The sequence below is a fragment of the Chrysoperla carnea genome, chromosome 3 (genome assembly GCF_905475395.1).
Source record: "Chrysoperla carnea chromosome 3, inChrCarn1.1, whole genome shotgun sequence".
Lineage (NCBI taxonomy): Eukaryota > Metazoa > Arthropoda > Insecta > Neuroptera > Chrysopidae > Chrysoperla > Chrysoperla carnea.
Window position 1 is genome coordinate 69205201 of NC_058339.1, and position 12136 is coordinate 69217336.

Below are 12136 nucleotides of genomic sequence, written 5' to 3' on the forward strand. Positions count from 1 at the left end.
CCAGTCAGGATAGTTTATTATATCCCGTCAGACGTTCGAAACATTCAAACGAATGGTTGGTTATTCACCTGTCTACTCACACATTTACGATTTAGTCCGGTATCGAAAAAAAATTTGTCCGACAAAGTTTAAAAAATCTGGGAAAAATTTATTTTATGCAGAAATTTCCTCAAAATTTCAGAAAAAATAGTTTTGCTTTGATCAAACATCGGCTTCGTTTGTTTTTTTAATAATTTATAAATAAAGAGAACATTTTTATTCCGATTTTCACTTGTATCGAGAGATCATAGAGTACAAAAATTAAGCTCACATTGTTCGTTACATAGAATGTAAAATTTTCATGAAGCGAAATTAAACTGTTAACAATTGAAAACAAACAGTTGACTAAGTTAATTGTTGAAATACCATGCATAGACAGTGTTGATTACTCTATTACATTACACATGTATTACGTCACACATACATAAGTGATATTCCCATAATTACATACTATACAATTTACGCCTAATTTGCGCCCTCACGGGTAAACAGTGATATTTACGAAAAAATGTTTCAAACAAAAGTTAGTTATTCTTTTATAAGAAATATTTTTTACAATTAAAACTTTTGTTCTATCTCTAACGGTTTACAAGACGGGTACTAGGGACCCAAGATCCAAATGACCTATGTTGCTCATTTACGAACTTTTTCACTTTTTACGTCCATAGTACGCTATAAAAAATGCAGCTTGAAATCGTTTTTCATTTTTGTGTAATCGTGATGACAGACGGACAGACAGACGACAGACAGACAACCAGAAATGGACCAATTAGTTGATTTGATGAACACCTATACCAAAATTTTTTGCTTAGCATCAATATTTTTAAGCGTTACAAACTTGGGACTAAACTTAATATACCTTGCATATTACATTTGTTCATGATACAATAAAAATTTAATTGTGATAAATTTTTGGCTCTGCTATTTTTTGGAATAATTGCCCCTTTCCGGAGAAGTACTTCTACATAATTAACGACATAATTAACATAAACAAGTGAATTTTACAAAATTTAAAAAACCCCCTACAAATTTTTCGGGTACGGAACCCTAAACTCGCACTTGAAACATATCTAAGAACACTCTCCATTAAATTACCTACCTTATCCCTCGAACCAAATTAGGGTTTTATAAGTCTGACAGCTACGTATGTGTGTGTCTGTTTGTCTGTCTGTCTTCGATTTTGATTTTTTTTGATGATCTTCAATATCGGTTCCGTTTGGAAAAGGCTTTAAGTGAAAAGATAATTTAATGGAGACTGTTCTTAGATATGATTCAAGTGCGAGTTTAGAGTTTCATACCCGAAAAATTTGTTGGGAGTTTATTAAATTTTGTAAATTTCACTTTTCAGAACTTTCTCCAAACTGAACCGATTTTGAGTATCACTGCCTTTTTTAGTTGTTTCGGGTGCGGAACCCTAAACTCGCATTGAAACATAGCTAAGAACACTTTCCATTAAATAACCTTTTAAACGTAACGATTTCGGAAATAAAAATCGATTAATCCATGTAGGTGCTTCGATGCTACAGACAAACAGTCAGACACACGCGCATAGCGGTCAAACTTATAACAACAGTTTTTTTGTTGCGGAAGTTAAAAATGCAACCTTAGCAAATATTTATACAAATTAGTTTATAAAGACTTTTTTCTTCCAAAATTTCATATGAATTATATTTTATTTTCATTTAAATTTATCACAAATACAATAATTGAAAGAAATTACAGAAATAATATAATTTATTAAATATATAAATGTTATTTTCCATTATAGGAACTTTATTTCTTACTGAATGCTTGTAAATACACAAGAAGCATTAAGCGTGTTATGGTGTCTACAATACTTAAACTGTTCAATACATATTGAAAATAACCTATATAATAATGTTATAAAACTTTGAAAGGAATATTTATTGATAAATATAAGGGGAAACATTTCAATTAATGGAACAGAATTAAATTGAACATATTTATTTACACTACAGTGCATAACAAAATTTGTATTTATTACTAGTCGCAGAAACGATGCAATGCAGTTCGAAAAATTTGAACAGTAAGTCGGATTTGAATGCGGTTTTCGGCATTCGATTCGTTAGAGCGTCAGGAAATTTGTTGACCTAAATTGATTTATAAGAAATTAAAAATATGCAATTTTAATAAATAATATGCATTTAATAATTGCATTTTAAATTGACCGTAAATATACTAAATTCACAATTCGGTTAATAGTGATGATAAAATGATTCCAAACTGGTTACCTGGGGGATTTTGAAGTCGCTGAACATGAATATTGCGACGGATCCCCGAGGTATTTGGTGCCCAAGATGTCTCGGATACTTCCTTTTTCACTAAGTGATACTATACTCGGATTGTACTTGTTTCGATAAAGCAATAACTTTTTTTAAACCCTTTCATTGTGAAAAATCATCTTACCACAATGTTATCAATATATTGAGCTAGATTGATTGAATTTTGCAATACTCTGAAATCATTACAGCATTTATGTTGTAACAAATTTCCAACTACACACATAATACCAATATCGTTTCTTCTTATACTATTTTATTCCAATGGGAATGTTAACATTTAATACTTATATATATATATGTATATTGTATTTTGTGCTAAGGAATATCGAACAAACGACAGTTCTAGACATTTCTAGTTTTATTTATATACACAATATTTACAATTACGACAAAAAAATCCATGAATACAGTAAGTCACAATATGAGTGAATGTTTTTCTTACATTACATAAGTTCTGTAAAGGAAAACATAGTATTTTCGAAACTTGTCCATATAAAAAATATATCCTTTATTTTATCCTGTTGACGAAAATTTGTGAAAAAAATTACTGTCGAGGTCGGCGGTAACAAAATGAATCCCAAGACAGAACACAGATTCAAACCGATCTCTTCAATCTTGGATTCCGAAACTAAACCTTCTACATTCGAATCTCTGTAAAATCTGTGAAGATCACAGGACCAAATAATTATTAATTGTTATTACAGGCACATTTATTAATTGTTATTACAGGCACAGGTTTTACATTTTATAACTGACTAGCTGTACTCTTTCACGCTTCACTGTGGCACATTATGATTGCATAAAAATAGATGAGAAGTTTAACAGCTTGTAAATTTTATAAAATTTGACAACCTCCCGAAAAAAGAGTTCAGATTTTTCATCCCCACTTCCATTCCACTCCCATATCCCCTTGTGTCTGAGGTTATAGCTATGTAAGTAATGTGCTGACTTCTATAAACTTAAGAAAAAAGAGCAAAATAAAAGGTGTAGTAGTACACATTAAAAGGCAAAAATGGCAATGGACGGAACATGCGACTACATGGCCACCCTATAATTGCAACAGAAAAAGGGGACGCCAGATAAAAAGTGGGAGAGACGAATTGTTAAATATACAGAATGTTTGTGGATGTGCATGGCAAGGAATAGGGAAAATTGGATGCTGTTGGGGGAGGCCATCGCACAACTAGTGGGCTAAATTCGGCTTATTAATATTATTATTATTACTTAAAAAGGTCTTTGATTTAGAATATTATTTGATTTACGAAATACTTTTATTTAATTATGACATTCACTTTTTTGGTTTTTATTTCCATTTTTTACAAATATCTAATATCTAATTATAGAACGCTTTCTAATTTTAAATCATGCTTTATTCGAAATTTAACGATTAATATTTATATTTTTAATATCATCGCCATTTATATCAGTACAAAACTAAGAGTCAGTAAAAAGCTCTTGATAAATGACGTAGTTGTTAGTCATATAACTTCAATTTAAAATAGATTTGTAAAAGGGTCGAATCAGAATCTGACGTAGTGACAAATTTATTAAATAGTCTGTCTTGTCCTAAAGCATATAAAAATTCTGACGCCATTTATCATTTTTGTTTCAGTTTAGCATTCAATACAGTTCAAAGTTGGTATAAACGGCTTTAAGATCCAATTTGCATAGGAAACAAAAAAAATCGTAAACTTTTTTTTCGTTGTAAACGTGAATGAGATCCATCAGAGTATTCTATAAATGTTCTTAGAAGATTTCTAGCAATTGATTTTTCGAGCTAGGGACGTAACACTGCAATAAAAGACCACTTATCTTAAATACTATCTAATTCATTTTAACTGAGAACATTTGAACGGTTCAGCAGAATTCTAACGTAAATTCGACAATCTTTCTAAAACACCCCGTATTTCTTGAGAGACTTATAACATAACAATATTCCTTTCTAAGAAAAGAAAATTACTTGTGAATTTTTATACAAAAATAGTTTATAAATAAAATGACTGATAGATAAATTCACCAATGTTACTGCTTACTGTTTGTTGTTTGATATCGTATAAATTGAGAACATTTTTAACTCAAGACCTAGCACTAATACCATCAATATAGCTATATCTAAACATTTGGGGAGGAGGGGAGTCTCAAGTGTAAACATCGTAAATTGATTGTATAAATATCCAAGTGTAGATAGCAAAATGTACACCAAAAAAAAAAATACAAAATAAATATGTAGGTCATTTTATTGATACTACAAACCATTTTTTACTGTCGATAATTTTTTGTTTTTTATTTAAACTTTAGTTTTTTTTTATGGTTTAAGAAAATTTTTTGTATAACTTAAAAATTGTACCAATAACAGAGAAAATTGTCTCAAGAATTGGAAATATGCCAGGGTGGAGAAACTTCAGATGTGATATGAATAAATTACATATTTAATTCGTAGACAATGCCAGAAGACTTTTTTTACAAACGCACAAATACTATTACTAGAATTTTTTTACCTCTTATCATTACAAAACTCTACACCTTAAATTAAAGTCTTGAAAGAAAAGGCATTCTTAACATGGTAGCCAGTACATATTTTTTGGTTCGCAAAAATATGTGCTTGCTTTATTTTTAAAACATTCAAATATTTATTTTCTTGAATTAAATATTAAGATCGCTGATTCAAGAAATATTTATTTGTTATAAGAAAATGAACAACCAGGCAATAGTCTTTACTTCAATTCAGTAACTTTTTTACTGTGTATCAACGAAGTTTCTGTCTAGAAACGTCGACCACAAAACCCTGGATAACTTTCACTTTTGTGAACATTTTCTACCATTTTTAAAGAGAAAAATTCTCTTTTATTTGATATTGCTACTAGAAATTACTACAAATAGTGAAGATAAACTCCTAAAATGGACCCAGAGAAGTTAAATTTGAGCATGATAGTAAGAAATATATCCCAAATTTGGTAGCTAAAATATCGTAAATATGAGAAATTTGAACATTCGATAATTTTTGCCTTTGAAAATTTTTACCTACAAAGTCTTGTAATTTTTAACTTACAAACTCTAAATTGACCTATGTTTTTTTTTTCGGGGACGTCTCCTTGGTCTAACTTCGTTTAAAATGGTTCTTTAAAAGTTGCTCCTTTTGCTGAAAATGTTTATTGAAAAAAAGTTAATTGTTTGTCGAATAAATAAAAACAAGTTTTGATTTTGAGAATTTGTGGCTTTTTATGCTTCAAAAAATTAGAGTGCTAAAAAAAACAGATTGCGTTCGTCGGACCCCAGTTAGGAACGAAGTCCCTTGTAAAACCTGTACAAAAACAAATGTAAACGTTAAATAAATACTTTACACAATTTTATTAACTTACTTTTGTAAATCTGTATTATACATACAATCTGTTTTTTATTGCTAAATAAATATATAAACAAATTTGTTATAATAATTTGTTAAGTAATTATAAATTGATGTTCTTTTGACAGCTAAAAGAATAGTAATGAATTTGGACACATAATTATAGTACACGAATTTTGTCATTTTTGTACTATTTACATCCGAAACTAGTTATGTATATGCATATACATAGTCACATAACTAGTTTTGGATATAAATAGTTAAAAAATGACAAAATTCGTGTACTATAATGTGTAACTATAACACACGTAACGTGTAATTATAATAAATAAAAATAATATAAAGTTGGTAGAATAATGGTTGTTCAGAATATGGCGCGCACACACACACACACAAAGCAAATGTAACACTGTTACGTGATGAATTTTGCCTTCGTTCCAAATACACACAGTTTCATTTAAAAATACAAAATTAACCCCCGTTTAACCATGAAGACTTCTTCGTATAAAAACAAAATACTGAACTTTCACTCCCCCTTAAAATGAGGTAATATGTGTTCTCACGATTTTAATTTTCCTTTTCGTTTTCAAGATATAAAGGTGGAAACTTTTTAAAAATCAGCTTGTATATACCATACTATGAAAATAAAAATCTGTTATTTATTTCGAAATTTAGATATTCTTAAACTAAATAAATTTTTTCTGTTTGTTTCAGGTATGCGTATATTAGTAATGTTATTATTAGATACATTACCTATGTTGGGTAATGTGTTACTCCTATGTTTTTTTGTATTCTTCATCTTTGGTATTGTTGGTGTACAATTATGGCAAGGTATATTACGTCAACGATGTTATCTTCGACCGCCTGATGATTGGCAATATCCACCGTAAGTAATTTATAAATTTTCCATCCATATATTTACTATAATATGTTACAGAGTTTTTGATTTTTTTTTTTTTTGGCGAAACACTTTATTATATTATAAGGTTTATAATATCGTATATTTTTTTTGTTATTTCTCTTTTTATTAGTTTTATGCTATACATACCTATGTATTCTTGTTCTATATCTATCTCTCTTTGTTGATTATATAAAACTAATTATATACAGTGGCGTTACTAAGGGAAAATGACATTGCCTAAATTGCAGAAGTTGGCATATGACTCTCAAGAATAGAAATATTGTCATTATAGAATTCAATCCATTATTAAATTTTATAAGAAATCATGATTTTATCAAAATCGATTATCCGCCGTTTCTAAAAATTCTGAAAGTAGGCGCATAACTTCGGGAAAACACTTTGTTTTGAAAAATATGTGTTCAAAATTTCCAAGGAATCCTTGAAAGCTTTTATAAGTATTAACCGAAATATTATTTCGATAAGATTAGTAACTTTGCCGAATTGTTCGACTATTTTTTAGTTAGAAAAGTTTAGTGACAAGCAAATGTGTTGACAAGCCAAAAATGGTGAGTTTAAATGTTACCTTGAAGAAAGATAATTTAAAAATGGTATTGAATTCATCATATCTTATAAGGCTTTAAAAAGGTATAAAATATCAAACATTTTTGTCTAATATATTTTTAAAATCAAATATTTTTGACAGAAATTGATATTCAAGCCATAATTGCTTTCTTAATTTGACTCTTGTAGAATCTAGTACATTTTTAAGATATGTTATCAACAAAAATTAATCCTTTTTTATAGGAAAACTTCAAAGATTAAAATCCAAATTACAATTCTTCTATTTTTGCATCTTTTTTAAACCATTTTTCATGACAACATTTTTTTCGATTAATTGTCTGTCATCAAAAAAGGTGTTGATGTTAATTAACAGCTTTTACGAATTCAAAATCCCAACTGTTTGGCTGAAATTCCTCAAACATTATTGCTCGATTATTCAAGTTTATCAAACTGACTTTTACTACATGAACAGATCGATCTACTGGGAAATTCTTCGATATTGAAGAATAAAGATGCATTAAATATATGAGACACGAAAAATGAATAAAAGGGTTAACCTCATTCTCTTGATAATTTCATTACAACCTAATTCACATTTTCCAAACTAATCTCCCAAAAAAAAATTTTTTACAAAAAAAAAAAAGCTTCAAAAAAAAACCTATTCCAAAACAAATTAAAATGCACTAAAAAGTAAACAAAATAACGATAATATAATGTAGTTACCATTATTGTTGTTTTTGAAGTCAACCAATTAAACAACTGTGACAGATCAGTTTGCTACATTATCTTGGCTGACACCGACTCCAAAAAAAACAATAATTGTAACCAAATTATATTATCGTTATTTTTTAACTTTTTAGTGCATTTTAAGTCGGTTTTATTTGTTAAAAGTTTTTTTACTATGGGATTTTTAGAAAATCCGAAGTACACGAACTAATTTGTCACTAAAAAAAGAATCATCGAAATCGGTTGGCATGATATTGAGTTTTTCGTCCATTTGTCGCGAACATACTTAATGCAAATTTAAGACTTATATGGACCAAAATGAAATGGGACCACATGGGAAGCACCAGCTTTCAAATAAAAAAAGAATCATCAAAATCGGTTCACCTAGTTAGTCGAAAGTTCTGAAGTAAAAAACATTTTAAAAAAAATACAGTCGAATTCCTTCTCGTTTTTTGAAGTCGGTTAAAAATCGAAACTTTGATAATGCCTATACCTTAGTAACGCCACTGTTTTCGTAGAATTTATAATTAATTATTTATACAATATTTTTTTCCTCAATATTTTTTTTAATGTAGATTATTATATTATTGTGTGGTGGTTTGAATAATTAAAAAAAAATTTGATGCTATACTTTATATATATTTTTTATTTTCACAAGCAGCTCAGCAAAACGCTTTTTGAGAACAATTTTTTTCCAATTTTGTTTTCTATATTTTTATGATTTTTAATTTTTTTTTAATACAAATTTAATTATCATATTTCTTTTTTATTCAATAATTTTTAATGATGCATTGACAAAATAATAAAATTTATCGACAATTTTTTTTATCAACTTCACTGTCACTTAAGACCCAGTTATTTTTTCTCTTGAATAGAAAAAAAAAATATTGTCACATAAAATAAATGTGTATTGTTACTGCGTAAATGTAATTCTATTTTTTAGGGCATTAGGGAAAATAATAAGATTTTATAAAAGAAAAATATTTGAAATATATTCAAAAATATAACAATGATAGTAAAATGCCTATATAAAATTGTGTATAACGAAGAAATTCCATTAGTTTTACAGCTTTTAAAAGTATTAAATCAGACTACTAAAATTGTCTGTAAAATACTGGTACTATTATTGTAAATTATTTGAAAAATTTAAATACAATTTTATTCAAGGCTAAAATTATTATACCCTGTATATAAGAAAAATATATCAAGGTATACTTAGATTAGGTTAGGTTTTATTGGCTGTCCACGAAGGACACATTTAGGCTAAAGAACCCATTGTGATACCATACATTTTTTTTACCACGTTTTCGCTGATAATTTCATTTATCAGCTACTCAATTTCAGGGGCTGAGTGCACCTCCTTCATGAATATACCATGCGACGGCGGGAATCGAACCCGTTACCCTATGTATACCGCTGACGGAATTTGTTACGCCTTAACCAACTGAGCTAATAGAGCGAGCTAAGGTATACTAAGTTTAGTAACTAATCACCTAATTAGTCCATTTGTGGTTGGTTGGCTGTCCGTCAACACGATAACTTAAAAACAAAAAGATTTACCAAGCTGAAGTTTTTATAGCGCGCTCATTACGTAAAAAATGAGTTTGAATTCATAAATGAGCAACATAGATCAATTGGATCATGGGTCCGTAGGACCCTTCTTGTAAACCGTTAAAGATAGAACAAAAGTTTCAACGTCAAAATGTTCCTTATTAAAAAATAAACAACTTTTGTTTGAAACATTTTTTCGTAAACATATCAAGACATCAAGGGATATCGTTGCTTTAATCGTAAATAAAACAATCGAAAAACTTCAGAAAAATTAACTATTACTATCATTATTAATAGGAAAATTTAGGAAATTTGTTTTTTACGATACGGTTTTTTAGAGAGTGCCTGCCTGGTGCAAAAGCATCACTCGTACCACCTTAAGGCCGCCACATTAATTAATATTCTTAATTAATTTAAGAATATAATATGAAAAATGTTTCTCACATAACAACTTGACAGTTTCGTTACCGATGTAATTGAAATGTTTCACTGTAAAAATACTAAACAAATAAAAATACATATATGAAAATTTCATTACGTCATGTTCTCTTTAAATTTTCGAATGGCATGTACTTTGACTTTCAAATATATGACAATATTGTTAAAGAATATAAAATAAGTGAGTAATTTTTTTTTCAAAAACGTTGTTATTATTAGCATAATATAATATGTTTTTTATATACAAGAAAATCTCTTCCTCTGGGAACATAAAACATACGTGAGAGATTACTTTGGTTAGTATTAAATAATATCAAGACTAAAACGGCCTGTTAAAAAAATTCGTAGCGCAGGAGCTGCGTCAGCCAAGCGAATTCCTTCATAGATGTAAAAAAAACAGATTTTTCTTAAAATCGTAAATTGCATTTTTAATTTTTCAAGAATTTTTATTTCAACAACTAAGCGTCCAGGGAGAAAATCACAAGCAAACTTTTTCGCTTGAAACTGATAAAAATATACAAAAAAAAATTTTGTACTTTGCGCTCCATTTCCTTCGGAAATTTTCTAATAATGTTTAGAAGAAAAAAGTCTATGCTTTTAATAATTTAACAATATTATTATTTGCGCAAGTTTTCATAACGAGTAAAAATTTAGTCTCAAAATTGCTTCGATATTCTTATTTTTCGCTTTAAAAATTTCTAGATTGATACAAAGTCCATTATCTTTAAAACCTATAATTATTTTTCATTGTCAAAATCTTTCCTTGTCCAAGGCAGTAACATAAGTACTTCAATTTCTTCTTTTTTTCCTCGAATTATTTTTTGTTTTTTTATCCGTCTATTTCAGGAGATTGCAAAGTCAACCTTTTCTTTGTTTGCAATTGCAATAATTTTTCTTAATAATTCTCTAATATATCTCGCTTGCTTTACGACCTTCTTTACAGGGATATATCATTATCAGATTATGCCGATCTCTCTTTCGCTTATCGTATTGGCTTTGTCTTTTAAAACACTTTTCTTGAACTAATTTCAATCCTTAATTAAATCGATTTTAATGGAAAGGCTTTGAGTTTTGAATGAATTTAATGATATTCGGTTTCTCGAATAAATTAGTAATTTCCAACCAAATTATATACACAAATGTAGATTCCTTAGCCATAAAAGTTATATTTTTGATTATTTTGTCAATATATCAATTAATTATTGTTTTATATGGATGAGTACTTTTTTGGAACGTGAGTTTTTTTTTAATACATAATTTTTTTTTCAGCTTTTACGCCTAGAAACATTTTTTATTGTTTCAAAAACAATTTTTTTTTAATTTCACATATTCTAATCAAATTAAATATAAAACCGAAAAATAAAATTACGTCGAGGGAAAAATATATTAACATTTATTTAATAAAGTAGTTTCATTAAATAATTCCTCGTAAAATCCCAAATTAGTAGACCAATAAGTAGATTAATTCTGGGTAGGCATTGTTTTAATGGTATTTTCGAATTATCCTTCAAAGAAAGCGCAATACTAGTTATTTATTTATAATACTAAAATATTGTGTTTTTAAGAATTTAAAAAAAATATATATCTCAAAAATAATAATAATAATTTATTTACGATAACCAAAATATATAAAGAAAATTATCCAAGAGAAACTTTGAAGGTTAAAAACTTTAATATTATTTATTGAATGATAAGTAATAGATAATTTAATATTTAAAAGTATAAAGTTTTCACATAAGTTTCAATTTTTACACGAAAAAAGCTGCTGTATTTACATTTTTAGTTCAAATATAATTGTTAAATCGATGGTAGACGCAAATAAACGAAGAAAATTTATTTTTTCGAATTTTAAAAAAAGTATAAAAGACCGCTGATGACTGAAACAAACACCATCAAAATCATGTGGGCAGGGGGTAACAAAAACGATATAAGAAGGGAGGCCAGATTTGTAACTTTTGTTAATTGTTGATTAAATAATTTTAAATTAGAAACCCGTATTGATACGTAATGACGTAATGAGAACTATTTCTTTTGATATTTTTTGTGAAAAAAATATATCAAAGGGCCTGTCAAAATGATTTAACACTTTTTAACTACTGATTTGGTTTCAATTAAGTATGAATATTGAACATAAAATAATATTCGAAACGCATTTAAAACAATAACAACAACACAATTAAATGATTTTAACTAAATCTATGAGGATTAACATTTATTAATTACGAAAGCGAAACTAATTAGGTTCACAGTATTATTATTAATTTTCTGATAGGT

General features: G+C 28.0%; 1 protein-coding gene across 1 annotated transcript in view; it reads left to right on the forward strand.

Annotated features, from left to right (window-relative positions):
* LOC123296206 (voltage-dependent T-type calcium channel subunit alpha-1G-like) overlaps positions 1 to 12136 on the forward strand; it is a 103335-nt gene that overhangs the window by 18526 nt on the left and 72673 nt on the right. The window contains exon 3 of the mRNA XM_044877667.1: positions 6400 to 6571. Coding sequence (XP_044733602.1) covers positions 6400 to 6571 — 172 coding nt within the window. The remainder of the gene's footprint in view (positions 1 to 6399; positions 6572 to 12136) is intronic.